The sequence below is a fragment of the Idiotropiscis lumnitzeri genome, chromosome 15 (assembly GCF_059441095.1).
Source record: "Idiotropiscis lumnitzeri isolate Australia: NSW breed Sydney's pygmy pipehorse chromosome 15, RoL_Ilum_1.0, whole genome shotgun sequence".
Classification (NCBI taxonomy): domain Eukaryota; kingdom Metazoa; phylum Chordata; class Actinopteri; order Syngnathiformes; family Syngnathidae; genus Idiotropiscis; species Idiotropiscis lumnitzeri.
This window is the reverse complement of record NC_142405.1, coordinates 5,963,820-5,986,875: the sequence shown is the minus strand read 5'-3', so window position 1 is coordinate 5,986,875 and position 23,056 is coordinate 5,963,820. Positions and strand designations below refer to the sequence as shown.

Here is a 23,056-nt window from a genome sequence, read left to right as displayed (position 1 = left end):
AATCAATTTGTTGGGTTCCTGTAACCAAATAAAGGGGCAATTTCTTTTTTTTTTTTTTTGAGGGGGGCGGGGTTCACAGTCATAAAAGCCCTCTGAGGGAAACCTGATTTTGTTCCCCCTGACCTAAAGAAAACATTTTTTAAATTTTTTTCAAAACTAAAAGCAATCCCCAAGAACCAATGCTTTGCTGCTTAAGGCCCCTCGATTTTTTTTTTTTTTTTTAGAGAAAAGTGTGACGGACATCATGTCGCAACACGCCTCACTGTTGTGTTAGCTCATCGGGGAGTCATTTGGAGACAACCGCCGCGCGTAAACCACAGCACCAAGTCAGAGGCCAAAAGTTTTAATGGACTGACTATCGCTTACTCTATTATTAAAAGAAAGTCTGTCAGTTGGAACAACAGTCTGCACGGGTGTCAGCGCCCTTGGGTGACACGCAGCCCCAAGCCAGAACTTGTACACCATCGAATCCCGCCACATCAGTCATCATCCACTCATCTTCCTACAGAAACCCAGTCGGAAAAGTGCCAGTTACAAACGGCTCTGGTTCTCCTTGTCGGACGGGTTTGGTTCCCAGAAATCCACAATCATTGAGTTTCTCAAGCGCGCGATGCCCGGCCAGGATTCATGGTGGTAGTGATGTTTATAGATAAACCCAATTGTAACTTTGGGACAAGTCTATGCAGCTCGTCTTGCTCCCACAAGAAAAAAAAAAAAAAAAAAAAAAAAAAAAACGATGTCAACCGTGATTTGACTGACAGATCGTTTCAAACTTGGGCTGTGATTTTTGTTTCATCGTATTTTTGATCAACTATCAACACAAAGCCTTTGGATGAGCTTTTTATTTTTTTTTCCTCACAGAACTGACAAAGCTCACTTTGAACTTGAATCCCGACTCGTTTGGCTTTATGGTGACTTGGCGGATATTGATGCGGTCACTTCATGCAGCGGCTTCAGTCTTAGATCACCGAGTCAAATTGATTTTGTATCCAACAAGATTTTCTATTCATTTCTCCTCCGCCAGTGATCAAAACCACAAATTATAAGTACAAATTACAGCACTCCTTGGTTTTTGATGGTCGTGACCTAATTCAAATTTGGTTGGCATTCTCGCTGAGCCGATGAGCACTTTAGATGGACACTGTCGGTATTCCACAAGGCTCGATACTAAGCCCTTTATGAAAGTGAAGGTGAAACTTTAAACCGATGCGAGTTTGACTTTTAAAAAGAAAAGCAATAAAAAGAAGTCAGCAAGTCTTGATAGTAGGTCCACTACATAAATGTCAGTATTACTTTGCATTCCAATAGGAAAGTTACATACTGTGACACAAGTGGACTTCAGTTTACAAAGTTGCCAATGTTTCAAGGTCACGCAAAGGCGTAAGTATACGTCGTCACGGGACACAGTAAGGCCTGCTCATTGTCCACTGTGTTGGCTGTTTGTTTTGTATTTATTTGAAAACTCATTTGAAAACTGATATCTGCGCTTACTCGTCCTTAATATATCTAACAGGATTGTTACTTTTTCAGGCATACTCTGGCATGATTTCTCGATTGTAAGAAAAACATCAGGCAAAACACAATTGTTTCATTTTTTAATGGGATTAAAATATAATGCATTTCAGAATAGCACACTCGTTTAAATTCATTTTTTTCTCAAATTGTAGTGTATCTCAACGTAAAACTGAAAGGAAAGGAAACAGAAGCTATTTCTACTTTTATTTGTGTCTATACTCCTTAAGTACTTTTTTTCCACCTCTGACTTAAGGACACGAGTTTTATCACAACCACAACAACTACAAAAAATACTTGGACTCACAATTCTTGACCCTGAAATCTCTGAGCCAAGTTTTGATCACTTGAACACGTCTTGAGGCAATGCGCAAGCGGCGGTTGAACGGGGCGTGACGTGGGAGGAGCGTTCATGGTCGCAGTCGAAACTCGGAGCTCCGAATTTATTTCACGAAGGAACTCAGAACGCGCAGATTCCACGACGGTGGAGGAGACGAGAAACCCACCGGAACAAGTTTCAGCTCCAACGCCGTAGCGACGGACTGAAGGAGAAATCAGCAAAGTAAGCCGGCGACGGGGCCGCCAAGCCGAGTGGACGGCTGGAAGGAAATGTGGCGGCGGACTTTGAAGCCACTTTGAGGCGGAGAAGAGGCGAAGGAAGGCAAACATGCTCAGCCGGCCGCTGCTGGCCTCCTCCTGGCTTCATCTCGTCGTCATCGTCGTCGTCGTTCTCAGCCGATGTCGGACTTCTCTCTGTCAGTATTCGAGCGACCAATGCAGCTGGAAGGGCAGGTAAGCAAAAAAATAAAAATAAAAAATAGGATTAAGACTCCAAATCAAACCAAAGTAGCTATTTTATGAGTTAAAACCAATTGGAGCACTTCGATTAATTTTCTATTGAAAGTTGCAAACAAACAACTCCAAGTATATAAGTTATCAAAAGGAACATGACATAAAAAAGTAAGATTTTCTATTGAAGTTTTTTTTCTTTTTGGTGCCAAATTGGTGTTCTTGGTCTCTTGTTTAACATTCCAAAAAACGGCCACTACTTTACACTTTGTGTATTGTAACTTGTCTAATGTACTTGCAAATTTGAGTCCCAAAACATCATCTTAGCTCTCCCGAGATGGCTTCCTGGTGCTCTTAAGATGCTTGGAAAATGGGAGGAGGGGAAAAAAATGCTGCAAAACTGACGTTTATGACGTAAATAATATAAACATGATGAAGAGCACAAATGCATCACATTTGAGTGCGTGGCTGCAACCAACATCGGAAGGATGCTTATAGAAAGTCATGTTTTGTCTTTTTGAGCAGAGTGCTTCACATTTTAGTGTAACGCCTTCTAAAATAATTCTCTAGCTAATATCTCGCATAGTTGTTTGCACATTTTGTGGTTTGAGCCTTTGAAAAAAATTGTGCTGCTATTTTGCATTGCAAAGCATTTGTTGCAGAAGTATTGCAAGAGAATGTCAATTGCTGCACATACGGTTGTAGTTGTGTGTTGGGTGTGTGCCTGAAAGGGGCGTGGCCTAGCGAGTGACATCAGGAGTTGGTGGTGGACTGCTTTGCTTGCATGTGAGCATTCGGGTGTGAGTAGTGGCCAAAAGCAGCAAGTGCGAGTTTTATTTGTGTGTATTTGTCCCTTTTAATCACATTTTTATGTCATCGCTTAAGTATGAATGAGTGGACACGCTAGTAAAAAAAAAAAAAAAAAAAGGTGTTCAGTGAGAATGATGATCACAAGTTTGGTCGCACTCCCCTTCCGTCAAACATCTGCGCAAAATGTGTTTTGCGCTTTAAAGGCTGGCCTGAATACTGTGGTTTTGTTTTTTCTCCCCTCTAATCCTCCAGGCAGGAGGGGCGTACTGTTCGCTGCTTTGAGCCGTGCACCAATAATCTGGTGTTCATTAGCAGCCTGTTGACTAAGCGCCTTTAATTGTACGCAGAAGTGATGGAAGTGCGACCGAGGCTTGAGTTAATTAAAGGCACGCCGAGCCGAGCTGCGAGTGCCCCGCTACGTTTTTCTGCTTTTCAGAAAACGCGTTTAGAATGAGGGCCGGTGGTAGGGGGGGGGTGTCATTTTCAGGAAACGGGGGCGTTTCTCCCACCGGAGTCGGACCGCACGCTTGGCACGCCGCTCGGCCGTCGACGGCTTCCTGCCTCTGGCCCTTTTTGCCGCAGGATGGCTGACTGAGTGACAGACGGCCATTTTTTTTTTTTTTTGCGGGCATTGGATTGGGCAGCCGCTGGTTGGGCGGACGCTGGCGCCACAGGCCGAGTCTTTGGCGGATTGAAAGCCAACCAAGAGAGTTTGGCTGCGTGACCTGCATTTGCACTCGCACGCAGCATTGGCGGCTACTGTTGCGGCCCTCGTCTGCTGGGAGGCCCCTGCGGACGGCTATTCATGCACTTCTGCCTCCAAAGGCAGGCTGCCACGGGTGTGTTTGTCCACAGGGAAAAACGGGGTGGGGGTCACTTTGGCCCGCCTTTCCCCTGCAGCGGTTTCCTCAAGTTCTTCCGTTTTCAACCAATGAGAACAGAGTCCGAAAGACGATGGCCCGACCAAATTGTCATAATAATCAGCTGGAATTAAAAAAAAATAAATAAAAATGAGGAATTCTGCTAATTCTTTTGCTTTCATGGAGGACTAAAGAAATCTGCAAATATTTACGGTTTTAAATTGGCCAAGGGCGCTAAACAAATATTCAATTAATTTTATAATTGAATAGTTGTCAATTAATTGTTGCTTCTCAATTTTATTGTAATTCGAATTTCACACTCTTCTAGTACGATGAATGATTGTGTAACAGTTTTGTGTGTGCACGTCACATGTGTGTGTGTGTCTGTTTGTGTGAGACTCCATTAGTGTGTGTCTTTGTGTCAAGGTGTCACTTCAGTTTTTATTAGTTTGTCGTGTTCATATTGTTAGTCGAGCATTTTAGTCTTATTTTAGTTTTAGTTGGTGAAAAACGGATGACTGATTTGAATCTAGTTGTAGTCGAAGCAAATGAATGACATTATTGCAAATCCAAGTTGCAAAAGTCCAAACCCCCCTCCAATTTGGCTTCAGCTTGTTTACCAACCTCCACGAATACCTTAAATTTTCCAAAACCTTGTCTCTTTTCTCGCCCATCCTGAGGGGAAAAAAATGAATGAAAAAGCGACAGCCTGCTAACGCATGCGTGTCTCCATGTTGTTCCGCAGCGGCCTGACTCACGAGGGGCACACGCGTGACGTGGAGCAGGTGTACCTGCGCTGCGCCCAGGGCTCCTTGGAGTGGCTGTACCCGACGGGCGCCATCATCGTTAACCTGCGGCCCAACACGGCCTCCCCCGCCGCCGCCCGCCTCTCCGTCTGCATCAAGCCCTCCGCCGACTCCAGCGGAAGCAACATCTACCTGGACTTGAACGGCCGGCTGCGCCTGCTGATGCGCGAGGAAGACCAGGCGCCGGCAAAGGTGCGCTGCTTCGGCATCCTGGAGGGGGCGCTTTTCATCGAGGCCGTCCCGCGCGCCGACATCAGCCGCCGCATCACCGCCTTCCAGTACGAGCTGGTTAGCGACGCGCCGGGAGCCGATGACTCCTCGCTAGCGGGTGAGTGGGACCTGGACGCACTTTTCCACCTCTTGGTGCAGAAACTTGTGCTTCTTGTTACCTTGTTGTCCATCCTTCAACGGCATACGTGGAAAGAACTGAAAAATGATGACAAACTCACCACATAATGAAAAGGGAGTGATTCCAGCCTTGTGTGTGACTTCAGTTTGTGTCCTTGGATGTCAGACACTTTTACTTCGTATCAGTCTGGAAAAAAAGAAAAAAAAATTATAATTTTTGTTTGAAAAGTCTGTAACTCCACGTATGTGGGAATAATTTCATATCAGTTTTTTTATTTGTTTTTTTTTTAGTTGAGAGTCTTGTAGCAATATGAGAGAGTTGCACTAGCGCTTGTATGGAACCTGGATTGTGCCCGTGTAGCCAATAATGTGGCCAATGAATGGATGGAAAACAAATCGGGAGGAAACATTATTGTGCGTGTGTGTGTGTTTGACTCTCACCGTGTACAAGTGTGTGTGTTTGAAACTGTATGACTGTGACTGTTTGCGTATGCGTGCATGTGCGTGTATGCATGTGAGAGTTTGTTTGAAACGCTTTTTTGGTGTGTGTGACTGAGAATGTGTGTGTGTGGCTGTGTGCATGCATGTGAGTGTGTCTGCATGTGTGAGATTGAAATTGTGTGTCCTCGTCATTGTGCGTGCGTGTGTGAGCCTCACTGCAAGGCTGATGTGCACACGCGTGTGGGCGTGTGTGTGTGTGTGTGTGAGACAATGAGGCTGTTATTGTTTTTATGACTGTGGGATGTGTTATTGAATGTGTGCTTGTGTGTGATTGTTATTGTTTCAGTTTGTGTGTTTGTGTGGGGCAGCAGGAGCACGACAAAATGTGTGCAATTGTGAGTGTGTGTGTGTGTGTGTATGCATGTGAAATTGCAGCCACAGCAGTGTTCCTCCTTGAAACTGAAGGCTGTGTTTCCACGTCGTGTACCTGTTTAACCTTTGAACGTGGCACTCAGGTCCCCACTTCCTCCCCCACATGTCTGCACATGCGTTTTGGCGTCCGTCCGGCCTCACGTATCGTCATCCCACTTCAATGCGGACGCTGTGATGTGGCCGCGGCGCTTCACAAAACCGCCGTTTTCATGCCGGCCAACGGATGAACGACTTCCCCTCATTTAACGTGCTCTCCGTGCAGCCGTAACGTTCTCCCAGGCAGATGTTCCGCTGTCATTCCTTCAATGGAAAACCTTTTCCCTCCCTCGCTTTTGCGATCTCGTCGTCATCGTCATGACTTTTTTGAAGTGGTTTCCATTTGGCTCGGCGCGTCTCACGATGGACTGCGCCTGGGTCCAGATGTTCGGTTATATTCCTCCAGTCTGTGAAGTGGTCTTCATCAGATGTGACCCGAGCGAGATGATGACTCGGCTCTCGCTTTTATTTCTGCGGTCGGGTTTCATGGTCGACACACAAACACGCCTCGGCTTCGCTTTTGAAGGGAACAAATGGAAAAATTATGCTTCAAAACAAAATTTGGTCCTCTTGAGCTGCCTCTCTTTGTGCCCTTTTTGTGAACGTAAACTTGTGACGTGGTGTGACTCGATCCCATCAAACAAAAGATAGAGACAAGTGGTGTTCCACAAGGGTCGCTACTCTGTCCGCACGTTTTTGTGGTAAAGAGTTGAGGGAGAATTCATCTATCCGTCTATTATCTTTTCCGCTTCTCCTCACGAGCACAAACTGGTGTCATGACATTTTGAAAAACATCACTGGATTTTCATTTGTTGGATTTACGTTCTGAACCTGTTTTTTTTCATTTCATTTTGGATGATCTTTAAATTTGATTTCTTTCTTAGCACCCTGTCAGCCGTGCAGTGACGCCGAAGTTCTTCTGGCAGTCTGCACCAAAGATTTTGGTAAGTGTGTTTGTCGAGTTTTTACCACAACCGTATCCGACTGCAGTTTACCACCACAGTGCAAGTATAATGTGTAACTTTGTGTTCACGTTGCTCAGTGGCACGCGGCGTCATCAGGGCAGTGCAAGAGGAGACGGAGGAGGATCGCTGGTCCGTCAGTGTGGACATCAGCCGCCTGCACAGACAAAAGACGCAGGTGTTTGTCCCCGGGGGTCCGAGAGGACGCAACTGGGTAGGACGCATCATGATGCCGCTGCGGTGCGCCATCAAACCCGGCGAGGGCGACTTCCTCTTCACGGGGACGCTGCGCTTTGGCGAGGCCTGGATGGGCTGCGCGCCGCGCTACAAGGACTTCCTGCGCATCTACAGAGAAGCGGAGAGACTCGGGAGTAATCCCTGTCACCTGGACACGGACTGAGCGGGTTTGGAGGAGCCCCACGCCCTCGATTAGGGAATTTCTCTAAGACTGACAGGTGGTCGCCGAGACCGCCCTACGATGAAATGTAGCAGAACCTCTCTTGGTGTAAAAAATGTGAATGGATAAACAAGTGTATATTTGGCAGCAAGGCATGCTTTGTGAAAAGCGTGATGTACAAAAGTTATTTCTTATCACAGAAATAGAATAAGTCAAAAGCTGATTTTTTTATTTTGTTTACAAAATGTCTAAATGTGAAAAAAAAATTGAAAAAAAGACCAGTTTCTGTTCTCATGAATAAAAATGTGCTTTAACAACAATCGTGCACTTTGATGACACATTTCATTGGATTGAAATAAAATGCATGTTTAACAACTGTAAATTATACAAATAAATCTAAAAATAGATATGTTACATTTTGAACGATTCTTTAGAGACCAATAATTGAGCAGCGGTAAAATAAGAGCAAATGTATTCATTTTGGGATATGGTAAAAAAAAAAAAGAAAATTGAGACAAGTAAAATAATACTTAAAAATAGACGTAAATGGCAGATGAAAGTAGAAGCACAAAAAGTGAATACAAATAAAGTAAAAAGAGAAGTAAATAAAGTGAAAATCTAAGATAATAAAATGTATTTAATCTTAAAACTTTCTGCTGATTACTTTTGTTTTTATTTATTTTTTTTATTTTTTTATTTTTATCTGTCACCCCACTTGGAAGGAGCGACAACCCCCGCCACCTCTTGGCATCTGCATTCCATCCTGTAATGATGCACTGGGAAAGGCAAACAGCGTCGCTATGGCAACCGGCTCGCACTGGGAAGCAGCTCATTTTCTGACGTCGCCACGAGGACGAGTACACTGAAGCCGCAAAAAGCGAAGTGTAAAGTGGCGAGGGACTGTTGGAGCACACGAAATGTGTTTTATAAATATTACTTAAATATTTGAATTATATACAATTAAATATTTTAAGCAATATTTTTGTGACTTTAAAAAATTACTCATTTTAAAGAGAAACTATACTAATATATCCATTGATTTTCTTCCAAAGTTTTTTTTTAATTAAAAGGGCGCTGCTAATTGAATCAATGTGACTTTTTGTGTTTGTCTCGTGACGCACACGCGACAGTTTTGGACTTCCCGCGCGAGATCTTGTGTCTTCTTTGTTGCCGTGGAGCCCCCGAAGCCACTTCGCTTGTCTCGTGCCTGCAATCAAGAAAAAAGGGAAGATTTATTTATTCATTTTTTAAAGGGACAGGAAAAAAAAATAGAAAATAAATCAAAGCAGTTGAGTCCAAAAACAGGCTGACCCCCAAACACACACACAAACACACACACACAGACAAAACTGCTGCAGGGAGACTAGTGGCTAATATTTTAGGCCTCTTCGGGAAGTGCCGGAATCTTAGGAATGTCTACACACGCACGCGTACGCGTATGCGCGCACACACACGACACACACACACGAATGCAGCTTCCCAGAGCCTTGCTGTCTTTATTAGCTGGAATCAATGGTGCCTCTGTAATGTTTTTCCTCTGTGCGTGTGCGTGTGTGGGGGTGTGTGCGCGTGTGTGTGCATGGTCACAGTCAGCGCGTGGCTCCAACCCCCAGCACACATAAACACTCCGCCCTTGCTCCCAGAGTGTAATACACACTTTTCGTAAGCCACACACGTGATCCAAACATACATGAGCAGCTTTGAAAAGTCTGCACACCCATGTTGAAATGGCCACTTTTGGAGACGCAAAGGGAAAAAAATGACACCAGGAGAAAGCATGTTCTGCCAGAATGTGCAAGTCCGAAGAAACGAGCAATGCAGTTGCGCAAGTGTACACACCCGCTTCCATTCCAAGTCAGCAAACACTTCAGCCACCTTTACAAGTGCCGGATTTAACTCAAGGTCAAGTTCAGTTGTTCTTTTCCTGACTTGCTTTGTTCATTTTAGTTTAGTTACAGCTCATTTGGTACGTTAATTACAATTACATTTTCTTGTGTTTTTTTTTTATTTTAACGTCACAGCTGCACAAATAATAAATGCTTTAAAACATTATGAAGTGATTCAGACTTTGAATTATTTGACACGAACTTTTAAGTTGTTCTACAATTTTTTCTGGTTCCTGATTCATTCCGTTTGGCATCCATTTTACTCCGAAAATTTTCCAGAATGAATTGGGACTGAACTGAACACTGTGATGCCATTTTGTGCCTGCCATTTTGCAAATGGCGATTGTTCCTGTCACAAAACAATCGCAACAACATGGTCATTGTGTCTGCACACCGACTCGACGAGAGCAACCAGTCTCGTGTTCTTTTCTGTCCGACTGAAACTCTCAACAAGAGAAAATATGTGCCTGTGACGCAGTAGAAACATGCTTGACTTGTGTACACAGTAAAAAAAATGCGTGACATCATGACTACCGCCAACTAAAGCTGCATTTTTTTTTTTTTTTTTTTTGTTCTGATAGACTTGGTTTTGAAGCGGACCCTGTTGCCTCCATGCGATGTGTCCGTAAACAAACACAGTGCAGCTCAGCTTCAGGTTAACAACTCGAGTTAATGAAAAGCAGGGGAAAAAACAAAGTAGAATAAGTGTTTTGTTTTTTTGTTAGTTTTGTTTCAGCACAGCAGTACTTCAGCTAAAGTATCAAGTGTGAGAATTTTTTTTTCATTAATTGCCTGAATTTCATCCTAAGGTTTTGTTTTTGCAATGGAAATTTCCTCACAGAAGGACTTATAAATATGGCTCCATGTCACATATTTTTCTTTCATGAATGCGATGCACATTTTGAAGGACGCATATGTAAGAGGTCGGTGTTGCTCCTCATGAGGAGAATCGTTGAGCTTTGGTGGAGGTCCTTCATTTCTTGTGGTGGACAGAGGCCACATGGGACCTAGTTGTGCCCCCCCTCCTTGCAGACGAGTCTTCAAATGACTTTTAATATGTTTGCTCCCCCATATCCAGCCTGCAATTGCTTTTTGCAGCCGCACCATGGCAACAGCAGTGGGGCGAGATGGAGGAGGGGGGGGGGGGGTTATTTGTCATGATGTCATCTCACCGTGCAGTGATTGACAGCTACTTGAAAAGGAAGTCTGAGATGAGAGTGGCAATGGCAGTGGCACTCTGGAAATGACATGACAATCCCAATTTCCATCCGTCTATCTGGAGAAAAGTATGACAAATGTTAATATTTGCATTTCTTTAATTTGTACCTTTTTATGTATTATTTTAGTTTTCTTAGTATCTATTTTTAGATATTATAAAATATGATGTAATAGCATGTTATCTTATACTTCCCTTCTAAAACGAAGGTTGTATTTATTTAATCCTTTTTATTTTATGTAATCAAAATTGCCTTTGCTCTCCCGTGAGAAGATTTGAAACCACAACAAGTTTCGCTTGACGACCAACAACTCTGCACGGCAACCGGGTCAGGCCCCTTTGACCTCTAACCTCACTTGTGGAGTGAAAAAAACCCTTTTGCGTCTGAGCGGGGCTCGAAGAATAGCAGGCGGGGCCTCTCGCTGGCCATTGTTAGCCTGTGATGGATGGCGCAATTGAACATGTGACGTTTGACGGACGCCAAATGATGCCGTGATGGATTGTTGCAAGCGGACGCTTTTGTTTTTCCACAACAGAGCGGATGCGACTCGTTTGCATTGTGAAAGGTTGAGGTGACTGTCAATGATGGGAAATGCCGACATGTCTTCACTAATGTTGACTTTTAACTTGGACTGGCCCATTTGGAAAACGATGGCTGCACGACGCCACAAAAACAGCTGCAAAACATCAATAAAGGTATATATTCTTTATCCTCTTCGAAACACAACTATAACTAGAGAATGCAATTCCTGGAGAAATTGCGTGTGAAGGCGGAAAGGCTGGAATTTTTTTGTGGAATGATTTTGAATGAGACTGAATGACATTGAATGATTTTGAATGACACTGAATGTTTTTGAATGATATTGAATGACTCTGAAATATTGAATGAGGTTGAATGAATTTGAATCATAGTGAATGAAATTGAATGATTTGAATGACAGTGAATAATAGTGAATTATATTGAATCATCATGAATGAAATAGAAAAAAATATTGAATAATGTTGAAAAATATTGAATAATGTTGAATTATAGTGAATGACATCGAATGAAAATGGGGAAAGGCAGTGATTAATGGAATTGAATGATATTAAATCAACGTGAATAAAGTTGAATGATATTAAATCAAAGCTAATAATATGAAAACTGAATGACTTGAAATCATTTTAAATGGAAGTAAATAACATTGAACAACTTCCGGGTTCGCGACGTCACTTCCGGTTCACTTCCGGGTTCGTGACGTCACTCCCGGTTTCATGACGTCACTTCAGGGTTCGTGACGTCACTTCCGGTTTCGCGACGTCGCTTCCGGTTAGTGACGTAACTTCCGGTCAAAATACGTCAATTCCGGTTTTGTGACGCCACTTTCGGTTAGTGACGTCACTTCCGGTTTTGTGACTTCACTTCCGGTTTCGTGACGTCGCTTCCGGTCCGCCTTCACACAATAAAGAATCAGAATAACATATGTGTGAAGGCCTCCGCCTTCACACAACTACAGCTGACTGAGTGACTTAATTCTGGAACTCTTTTGCATGTCTTACGTTCGACTCCACGAGGCACGATGGCCTCACAGTGCAGAGGTCGCGGGTTCGAGTCTGGCTCCAGCCTTCCTGTGTGGAGTTTTCATGTGCTCCCTGTGCCTGCGTGCATTTTCTCCGGGTACAACCACATTCTAAGAAATGCATTGAAGTTTGATTGAAAACTCTAAATTGCCCCTCGGTATGAGTGTGAGCAGGGATGATCGTTTGTCTCTGTGTGCCCCGCGATTGGCTGGCGACCGGTTCAGGGTGTACCCCGCCTACTGCCCGAAGTCAGCTGGGATAGACTCGAGCACCCCCACGACCCTCGTGAGGAGAAGCAGCTTATAAAGTGGATGGATGAATGTTCGACTGGCTTATACTGCCCCCTGGTGGGTCAAAGTGTACACACCAGAAGACGTGCGTGTGCGTGCCAGCACGTGTGCGTCTCTCCATTGTGACAGCATTAGTTGAGAGACGTTGACAGACGGGGGAAAATAAAAGAATTTAAGCATTTTTTTTTTTTTATAAAAAGGGTTTGTTTAATACAGTAACTACAAGAACACCAATGGCTTTTCCATCATCCCTGAGTCCACACCATCCAAATAAAGTGACACAACACTTTAAATTAGAATTATCATTCTCTTTAACCATAAGATCTTTTTTTAAAACTGTAATTCCAATTGGGTTACAATGAATGAGAAATTCTTCAACCAAGTCTTCCTTCTGCAGTTTTCCTGATATGTAGCATAACTCCAGGAAATGCTTGCATCCGCCATTGTTTACATTTTGCCAAGATCATTTTTTTGCGCCGTATTTGCAAAAAGGATAACAACAAACAAAAACTAATCTGGCCTGTTTTGTGAGCCAAAGTTCAAACCACAAAAGAATAAGCAATCAATCGAGCACGGGCAGAAGGCCATGTTTGTTTCATTCTTTGTCTCCATTTGCTTTTCCCACTGGGAAGACAAATAAGTGCACGTTTTGGAGGATTAGCACTGCTTCTCCTCAGTGGAGCAAACAACTAATTTCACTTGACAGTCTTTGGCCTAGTCAGTCTCTATATTTTAGCTCTCCTGGAATCGCTTGTTTCTAGTTTGCCCCCCTTCTAAATTAGGCAGATCGATCACCGTTGGTAAGGAAAACGTGCGTGTGGGTGTGTGTGTCCGTGGATGTGCGCGTACAATTGAACATTTCAGGCACTTTTTTTTTTTTTTTACTTATGCACGTATGAGTATTTCCAGGTTTACTAGTCTTTTTAAATACAACCAGAGTATTGTACTTTTGCCCACTCCGCAAATAAAAACTCAAAACACTTCAATCCGCAAAATACTTCGTTTCGCAACAACGAGGCGCAAAGAATCTTGGGAAATGATCGGCTTTTCTTCTTCTGTGGTGTTGATAGCGACCCGTGATTTGGTGCCGTTGCTGCCATCTTGTGACTCACTCGATACCTTATATAGTTTTCTGCACGTTCGGCGTTCAAAAAAAACAAAACAGTTATTACAAATTACAACACGCGAGTCAAACAATTTATTAAGCTACGAAAGTGTTGGACTTTTTACGATACCGTTGTAACATTGCTTCTTGTTTCGAGGGCACTGTCTCTTTAAGAAGCGCGAGGGGGCGTGATGGGCACGTGGGCCATTGGTAGGTTTGACTGCTCGTGCCCCTCAACTCTTACGAATGCAGCGTGTGTGACATTGTGCCTCTCTACTGGACATATTTTTAAACTCCAAAGCGGCGTAATTCTTCATTTATTTGGTTTGTTACACAACCTTTTCACCCCACTATTATCCAACACAAGTGTGAGTTTCAAGACCGAAAAGCAAGTAGCTGAGTGTGACTTTTTGCATGATGTACACAATCACCAGAGGTCCAAGTAAACTGGTGACCCAGCGGCGCACAGGTAAGCACACAAAAAACGTCTAGGTATATCTATGAAAAAAATAATGATAATAATTATTTGTGGTCTTTTTTAGGGCCCACGCAGCCGCTCGACAACAAAACAAACGACTTCAAGCACAAGCAGACGACTTGGAGTTTGCCCGAGTGAGTGTTGCGTTCGTGGTCTTTAGGGAATAAACAACATACAACACCAAAATGTTTTGGTGTGTTTCTGAGGCTATCAATGAGTCACTAACAAGCTCAGGACAAACCCATGGCTGCTTATTCACTCTTCACGCACGGTTCTGTTAAAGCGAGAGAGAGAGAACGGTGCTTAAATAATGATAGGTTGCTATGATTTTGGTGGCATATACTTGAGTAAAATGAACATTTTTGTTTAATCTTTAAACTACTTACAACATAACCCCCAAGCACAGCATTAGCAATAGCATTTATTGGTAGAGAATCTAAAACAGCCAGAATCAAAATACTAATTTAGGTCCAGTGATATATATATATCTTTTTTTTTTGAGGGGGGGGTCTCCAAAGTTTATCCAGACTGCATGTATGTGTGTGTTGCACTGCACAACCTTTGACCCCTACTTGCATTGTATGTGTGACCTTGCACAAAGGCAAAGGTGACACATGGTCTTCCATTCAGCTGTTGTCAACCAAGTTGCTTTTCCCCCCCTCTACCAAAACGAGACGTGCTGTGCTTGCTTCTTTGTCACATACAGTCTCCCCGCGCCCAAGATAGTTTTTAACCGGCCCAACGGCAAAAAGTACCAGCAGCCCTCCCCGAGTCTGCCCGCGGACCCTCAGCGAGAGGGGGAGTCATCGGCGGCGGCCCACGAGGACAACGTCAAGTTTGTGTACGAGGGTAAGACTCACGCACGCACCATTTCTTGTCTTTCCAGTCGGACCTTGCAACAGCAGCTCCACGCACAGTGCGTGTATTTAGTCTCAGCCCAACTTGGGCGACACCCTCACAGCTGCTCCCACTCTGATAGCCCAGCAGGCACTTTTGTTTTACGCTTGTATTCTCCCCCAACACCCTCCCCCAAAACAGTTAACGTCGGGCAAGGACACAAAAACTTCGACCCCTCCACTCCCCATTAGGCGAAGTCACAGTAAAAAAAAAAAATCAACAGTGACACACATCATAGCACACAAGGTTTCTTATTGCAAAGACGTGACCTTTTATGTTTCAACAGTGAGTTTTCACCTTTACAAAGAATAGGTCTCACCAAATATCTTCCAGTTGTTGGGACTGTAAAAATTGGTTTACCAAACTGGTATCGATGACAACAAATGTTTTTGTGTTGCATGTATATTTTTTAGCTAAACCATGTTTTTGTTATTACATCATCGTATGAGAGTCGGGACTGTCCATAGTCAGATCGAAAAATAGTTCTTGTGTCATTATCTGATCTTTTTATTACATCATCATATGAGTGCACATTGACAAAGGAAATAACACATCTGAACAATCCTCATCAAGACCTCCAATATGAGGTGTAACTCAGTTTGTTTTGTTTTTGCAGTAAGCTGTTGGTTACTGTTGTTGATAGTGATGAATAGTAATGTTACGACTATTTTAGCTTCATCAAAGGTTTCCTTTTTTCATCATTGATGAGATTTGTGACGTAATACTCTCTTCAGCCTGGCAGGAGGCAATCCGACAAGAGCAAGGGAACATCCGGGGGACAGCAGACGAGGGAAGCGCCACGGCGGTCCACTACAAAGACGACACGACGAGCACTCACATGGATGGTTTCTATTAGCGATTTGTCTTTGCATCAGACAGAAACTAAAATGAACACCAGCTCTATTGTGGGAAGGAAAAAAATATGGTTTTACACACAGATTTAATTGACCGCGACTTGGAATTTGTCTTTATTTTTACTCCATATTCATAATGGTGGTTGTTGTCCTCCTCAGACTTTGTACCCATAGATCTGGACGAGTGGTGGGCGCAGCGCTTCCTTGCCAACATAGACAAACTTTCCTGACGTCCCTCGGGTGTGGGAGTTTCTGGATCTGGACGACACGGGTCTGGGAACGGTGGCGGCGCCGGCCCGAAAGGCAGAAAGAGTCACTTGGGAGAGGGTCTGAAATGGACACAAAATGGCGGCCCTGATGCCGGCGCTCAAAGTAAAGACGCTCGTGTTCCTTCCACTTGAACTGCGGCCATTTTGACTCAGCATCTTCAGACGTGAATACCGGAGGACGTTGCTTGCGTAATATGTGTGTAATGTTACGTTTTTTAAGTAAAAATTTGACCGTGTTTTCAAGACGCTGCCAGCTCATTTCATATTCCTTCTTTAGTTTGCCATCCTCGGAAATGCAATGAGATGTTAGGGCTGAGTTTGAAAAAAAATATGAAAACGTGCTCAGGGAAAAGCTCGAATGTCCCATTTGCATTTCAGAACCCTCAAAGTCTGTCAAAATAGTTGTCGCAAAGTAAACTTCTTGTAGTCTCAGTGCTTCTCCAGCGCTTTCGTCAGCAAGTCGTTGAGGCGGGAAATCATCGGCCGGGGATCGTCGTTCAAGCCCGCCGTGATCATGGCGTTGTCGTAAATCTGAACAAAAGACAAGTAAGAAGCGTGTCACTTTCAAATTTGGAGTTGTTTGACTTTGGGACAATATATTCCCTGACATTTCAGAATCATTTTATAAGATTCTTCATCTCTGCATTTTCATGCCAAATCTAAAAGTTGTGGCTTTGTATTGTAGTTCGACATTGGCTTGAAGTTGATATTTCAGGTCCCCTTCAAAGTTGTTGGAATAAATTTTTTGGTTCAAAATCCGAACTTTGGAGTTATTTGACCAGTTTACAGTTTGACAAAGACGGTTTGGTTGAATTCCACCTTCATTTGGATTCGACTAAAATAAAGCTCAAGTTTGAATTTGTTTGTAATTCCAGCTTGTGTGAGTTGAATTCTGTTGAGACTTTTTGACCATATTTTCTGTGACAAATCACAATTAATTTCAGGCTGAATTCAATCTTGTTGAAATCAACTTTAAATTGTGTGGGGAGGGTTACCTGTTCAAGCAGCAGTGCGGCCAGTTCGTTGTTTGAGTCCTTAAGCGCGTGTAACTTCTTGATCAGATCATGTCTACATGGAAAGACACCACCGTTAACCATCAATACTATAAAAAAATGCAGGAACAGCACAAAACAGTGCCATGTAGATCCCCTGAAGCATTTCAGAATCAACATGACTGAAGGACGCACCGAGATGGCGCCAAGTAATGTTTTGGTGCTGTAGCCTGACCTTTTCACAGAAAGTCCTTTTAATGTATTAGAAAAAAAGTAGCACACCCTCACCCTGAATTGATCTCCAGAGTGGGCTGCAGTATCTGCGCTCTCTCCTCTGCGCTGCGAGCCAGCTGCTGCGTACGCAGGAAGTGGCGGGCGGCGCCCATTTCCAGCACCGTGATCATGGCGGGGTGTGTGTCCAGGCGAGGAGTGAGCTGAACATTCGGACATTCGTTAGCAACAGTGCGCTTGGGCGTGAACCTTAAAACCACATCGGCGCTTTTGCTTTTACCTTGACGTTGGTGACGCGGGAGCCCAGGGCGTTCTTCATCCACGCCATCAGGTCGTCAGCCTGCTCCTGCGTCAGGCGTTCCGATGCTGGCCGAAAAGAGATCAAAAGAGAATTATGCTCAATTATGCATCCGATGGAATGCAAGACATATGGAAAAGCAAGCGGAGCGCACCGGGTTTGCTGTCCTCAAACTTCTCCTCCTTGTAGTGGTCCACCACGATATCTGTCTCCACCGAGATGAGCTTCTTCTTGTCAAACTCCCGCAAGTGAAGCAAGGTCAGCTCGTCGAATTGCTCGTAGCAGAACAGCACCTGAGACGGATAAGCAGCGGATATTGGTGACATTTTCAGACAAAACCTTTTGCTCATTTCAATATGGGAGTCTTGACAAAGTAACTACAAATTTGGAAAGATCGCCGATGTGAGGTATGACTCAGTGTTTGTTAACACTTTGATTTTTGACTTATTTATTGATATTTTTTCGGGAAATCTAAAAAAAAGGTTTTTAAAAGAATTTCAGATTAGGAAAGTCCTCATTAAGGCCTTCAATATTGGGTATGATTCATTCTGATTTTTTGCAGTTTTTTTTTTCAAAAAACAGCACTAAGTCTACAATATGAGACATACAGTACATCAAAATAATATCAATAAAAAACACAATTTAAAGAATTACATTGTGATTAATTAATTATGTGGCTCATTCTGGTGTGTTGATAGGCTGAATGTCAAAATAATTATGAGTCATTTGACAATGGCCAAGTTGTCTATTGATCATTGCCTGTCTCCAATTTGGTGATGGAGTAGGGAGTGACTGACTGTTTTCCCCTCGGGCCTCACCTCCATGTCTTTCTGTTTCATGGCCTCAAAGTAGGGCGAGTGCTCGGCAAGATGGCGGTTGGGGGCACATAGGTAGTAGATGTTGCGCGTGCCCGCCTTCATGCGGGAGGCGTACTCCGTCAGATTGGTGTGCTGGCCAGCCGGCAGCGCCGACGACTCATAACGGAGCAGCTTGGCGATGTCCTCCTACGCAAAGACGGCGGGCGGAATTAGCGCGAGGGACCGGCTCGGTAACATGAGCGCGTGACAAACTCAAGAGTCACCTTGACGTCCTGCTCGTGGGCGGTGACGATGCCCTCGCGCATGAAGAGGCCGTAGTCCTCAAAGAACTTGTTGTACTTCTCCGGCTCCTTCTTGCTCTGGTCCAGCAGGAAGCGGATCACCCTCTGCTGCAGGACGTCGCGGAGCTTTCTGCAAGGACGGAAAATTAAGGGATGTTAGATGCAATTAGGACACAAATGTGCAATTTTTCAAGTTGGAAAATTGTCATGGGAATTAACGGATATCGTACCGGATGAGGGCGCTCTCCTGCAGCAGCTCTCTGCTCAGATTGAGCGGGATGTCTTCGCTGTCCACCACACCTACACACGGACAACGTTGAGATCAAAGAGCTGGATAATTCCGATTGGAGGCGGCGCAAGCAACGGGTCAAGGTTGAGGTGACGCACCTCGAAGGAAGCGCAGCCACTTGGGCAGGATGTCGGCGGCTTTGGTCTGGATGAGAACCTTCCTGCTGTAGAGCGCCACGCTGGAGCCCATCTCCCTGCTCACGTCAAACATGGACGGCTTCTGTTCACATAAAGACGCCGTTCAACAAAGTTGTCGACACATCCGTCCGCCTCAGAAGGGAAAGCCCCTCCCTCACCGCATCAGGGACGTAGAAGATGCTGCGGATATTGAGCGGGGCGTCGGCGCGGTAGTGCAGCGTGTAGCGCGGCTTGTCGTACGCCTGCGCCACGTAGCGGTAAAACTCCTCGTGCTGCCAGTCGCTGATCTCTTTGGGCTCCATCATCCACAATGCCTGATCGCAAGGAGTGAGCATGCCAGGGCATGGCATTTGTCACGATTATTTCAGCCCAGAATCATCAAAACGGCACCATCCAACCACTTGCAGAAAGTGTACATCATCGTCCAGAAACCCGGAAGTCGCATGCTAGCAAACTACCCACCTGCAAAGTGTTGAGTCTGCGACCGTTGAGGAAAATGGCAAAGCTGACAAAGTTGCTGTACTTGGTCACAACGTCTGGAAGGAGACACAAGAAGAGCATATCATTTAGTTTGGGCGCAAATGAACGGAGGTAGTGACAGTTGAATGCACGAAGAGTCTACCTTTCACTCTGTCCTCTGCGGCAAATTCCTTGCAGTCGTCTTTGAGGTGCAACACAATCTTGGTTCCCTGCTGGACGCCGCTGGCTTCCGCGATCTCAAAGACCCCCGAGCTAAAGTGCAGTGTCATCAAAACAAATGTTACATGAGTGCTAATGGACTTTGTCCAGGGCTAATGACTTCTAGGTGTGGCCCAATACATTATCCATCAAGTGCACCCCTCACCCGTCCGAGGACCACTTGAACCCGGGCGAGTCGGGCTCAGCGGACCGCGAGTAGACGTCCACGCGGTCCGCCACCATGAAGGCTGAGTAGAAGCCGACGCCAAACTGCCCGATGATGGTGCTGCTGGCCTCCGCCTGGTTCTGTAACACGTCCAAGAAGGCCTGCAGAGATCAGGGAGGACTTGGATGAGTCTTGTTGAGAACATGATGAGATGATCATGTTATGCAATACATTAAACTCAGGCAAGAACATGTGCCAATTATTCCCTTTTCAAATGTAAATAAATACATAAATTCTTCGGTCTGTGTACGGCTCTCTCAAGATCCGTAAAGGTTCTAAGAAAATAGTAAGAGCAGATACCTTTGAACCTGAGCGAGCGATGGTTCCAAGGTTGGCAACCAGCTCCTCTTGGTTCATGCCCACTCCGGTGTCCTGTTTAAAACGACAATCAAAAATCCTTCAGTGTTGTATGATGTTCATCCAGTAGGTGGCAGTACTGCCCACAAAGAACTTAAACAGACAAAAGTAGAGGCTCATTTTTTTTTAACTGTCCAGGGGGCGTACCTGAGTGAGTTTTTTTTGTTTATTTTTTTCCAGGAGGCAGGCGTGTGTGCCCGTGAAAATACAAACATTTTACCAGGATAGACACGTTTGCAAAAACTGGTGTTGAGGCCCCCAAAATGTCGAGAGCTGTCATACCTAATAAAAAGTAAACTGCGAAATTTATAATGAAACTGAACATTCTCTCATGTACTGGAGGCGTGCCTAATATTGTACCGCAAAACTAAAACACAATAGAGGAATATTTATGCAACAATTGAGCGCTTGATTGCAATGTTATTTGTTGTTGGTCATATTTGTTAGCGTAACAAGGTTGCCCGCATCGCCATTGTGCTCACACCTGTATGGTGAAGGTGCCCTTGGCTGCGTCCGTCTGCAGATGGATCTCCATGGGAGCCGTCTGGCCCCCTCCGGTCATCAGTTTGTGGCGCAGTTTCTCCAGCGCATCGCTGCCGTTGGAGATGAGCTCCCTGATGAACACCTAGAAGGGAGAAAAAACACACTTTGCCTTTTATTGGGAGAACTATACAAGCAAGACAGTGACAAAAAGTGTAAAAGCTCAAAAGTGTGTTTAAATATGATTCTATGGATTTAAAAAAGTTAAAATGCAACATATGGGGGAATTTCATTTGATCTTTTATTAAGTTGTTTTGATATAGCCTCTATATCGTGGATGGTTCTATTGGGGGTCAGTAGACCCTTATCTTACCTCCTTCTCTGAGTACAGAGACCTGGCAACAATGTCCAGAAGCTTCTTGGTCTCAGCCTGAAATTCATGTTTGGAGAAGCTGCCTGGATAGACCAAAAGAACGGATATTTAAAAAAAAAAATCATTAAATAAAGTCTAACAATGTATATACAAGTTCCAGCACCTTGCACAGTCTCTGTATCGTTGATGATGGTGTGCAAAGGCTCCTCCTCTGGTTCCTTCTCAGCTTCCTGTGTGCTGTAATACGACTGCTGCTTGAGCCATGCGAACGCCTGCTGAGGACGCCACAGCTTGGGCCGGATGCTCCGGCGCTGCTGGGGTTCAACCTGTGGGTCTAGAAAGCAGAAGATCGACGGAGTCAAGTTAAAAAATGTCCCTTTGAAGAGTAAACAATTCTTCTTCTTAAAAATAAAATAAATAAGTGCACATAGTGTATTTAAAAAAACAACCACATCACAATGAATGTCAGCGGCTGAAATACACAGTGAAAAATGGCATAGACGTGGTAACGAATAGCAACAATGTGGCGGTATTTACAACGAATATTATACTGACATCCGGTAACCTAGACGCATACACTAGATAGCACAAGGGCTGGAATGGGTTAACGGAAATTCTAGTCAATTTAAAGGGGAAACATGAGTGTTTTAAGTTGTGAGGATGATCATGGGATGAATTTAAATCATAAGGCAAGCCACCACAAAATTTCTATTTCTATCATTTCTGATTAAATTGGCACAAATTTAAAAAAATGTGCTGGAAAAGTAAGAGTTTGGCTCATTTCATTTTGTTTAATATAAGGAGAAAAAAAGGAAATCCTGGAAGGGATTATAATAATTATTACTATCATAATTATTATTAATAATGTGATTATTTGCTTTTTCTATGAGTGAAAGGGGAAATAAAAATCTAGTGAAATAAAAACAAATCTGAATTTAGAATTATTTTGGCAGGGAAGGTTGTATTTTTTTATCGTTTCGCCCAGCCAACCTACATGCAGTATCAATCCATACAAAGATACTGTAAGTATGACCTTTATTGTAATGTACTATACAGCGCTGATGATCGCGTTACGTAGAGATTCGATTTACGTCACTCACCACAATACGAACGGTATTCCGGAGTAAACCAAGAAACCACAACCGGTCAATGAAAAGAGTCAAGCAGGCTAACTATTAATGTATTCACAGCGTGGATGTCAAATAAGTACATGTTATGAAATTATATGCGATTCAGCCTGTGACTGTTAGCACGGGTATGCTGGGCTAGGCTAGCACACACTTACACTGTGTCAAGGAGCGCGAGACACAAGCGTTCAGCCCTCGTACGCATGGCGGAACCCTACGAGTAGTTCTGGCGGACAAAGACGTGATACCGAACCGGGCCAAAGTGAGGACGCGGGACATGGTGCCGGTAAAGACGAGGTGGTACACAGCAGATGTCAACACAACAGGGGACACAAGTGTTTAAAGTCGTGTAACACGCCGAACAGCGGTGGAAGGACCCCCCCACTCCGGTCCTAATGGTAGAAGGTGTCCATCACACCGCCTGATCAAAATACCCGAAATTCAATAATCTACACTCTAAAAATATTAATCAGTTTGTGTTACTTAGAAAGGTTGGTAATTTAAGTTCACATAAAGCTTTATTTACATGTATTTATGTACACCATTTGAACTGGAATGGAAAGACTAACAATAGATGGTCTTTTGTCTCAAGGTCATAGTAGTAAATTACAAAGGTGGCCATTTAAACATCTTTTTTTAAATTGTTTTCTACAAATGTACTTAGTTCATTAAACAACGTTCAATCTAAATTAATTCAAATGCTTTTAAGTCAGTGTTCCTCACCAGGGTTAAGGTTTCAAATCATGGTTTGAAGGCTGACTTGGGGTTTCCAAGTCAGAGTTCAGGTGTCAAGTCAAATTGTATATCGAGTCTTCACCTTT

General features: G+C 44.0%; 3 protein-coding genes across 3 annotated transcripts; 2 read left to right on the top strand and 1 right to left on the bottom strand.

Moving 5' to 3' along the window:
- Positions 1 to 1,821: 1,821 nt before the first annotated feature.
- On the top strand, positions 1,822 to 7,713 carry metrnla (meteorin like, glial cell differentiation regulator a). The gene is made up of 4 exons (XM_088317921.1): positions 1,822 to 2,304; positions 4,717 to 5,105; positions 6,919 to 6,978; positions 7,077 to 7,713. Exons 1-4 carry the CDS (start codon positions 2,180 to 2,182, stop codon positions 7,394 to 7,396), a joined length of 894 nt encoding a protein of 297 aa, XP_088174047.1. The 5' UTR covers positions 1,822 to 2,179; the 3' UTR covers positions 7,397 to 7,713.
- A 5,936-nt stretch (positions 7,714 to 13,649) lies between these two features.
- On the top strand, positions 13,650 to 16,806 carry LOC148322476 (MAPK regulated corepressor interacting protein 2-like). Its single transcript, XM_088316052.1, has 5 exons — positions 13,650 to 13,919; positions 13,993 to 14,062; positions 14,635 to 14,777; positions 15,560 to 15,670; positions 15,839 to 16,806. Exons 1-5 carry the CDS (start codon positions 13,865 to 13,867, stop codon positions 15,907 to 15,909), a joined length of 450 nt encoding a protein of 149 aa, XP_088172178.1. The 5' UTR covers positions 13,650 to 13,864; the 3' UTR covers positions 15,910 to 16,806.
- On the bottom strand, positions 15,660 to 22,614 carry trap1 (TNF receptor-associated protein 1). Its single transcript, XM_088316051.1, has 18 exons — positions 22,394 to 22,614; positions 21,272 to 21,442; positions 21,109 to 21,191; positions 20,740 to 20,880; positions 20,199 to 20,270; positions 19,839 to 19,999; positions 19,617 to 19,726; positions 19,457 to 19,530; positions 19,153 to 19,308; positions 18,956 to 19,076; positions 18,799 to 18,868; positions 18,551 to 18,698; positions 18,288 to 18,473; positions 17,624 to 17,762; positions 17,452 to 17,537; positions 17,229 to 17,374; positions 16,944 to 17,016; positions 15,660 to 16,479 (listed from the first exon to the last, which is right to left on the bottom strand). Exons 1-18 carry the CDS (start codon positions 22,512 to 22,514, stop codon positions 16,378 to 16,380), a joined length of 2,160 nt encoding a protein of 719 aa, XP_088172177.1. The 5' UTR covers positions 22,515 to 22,614; the 3' UTR covers positions 15,660 to 16,377.
- Positions 22,615 to 23,056: the final 442 nt, after the last annotated feature.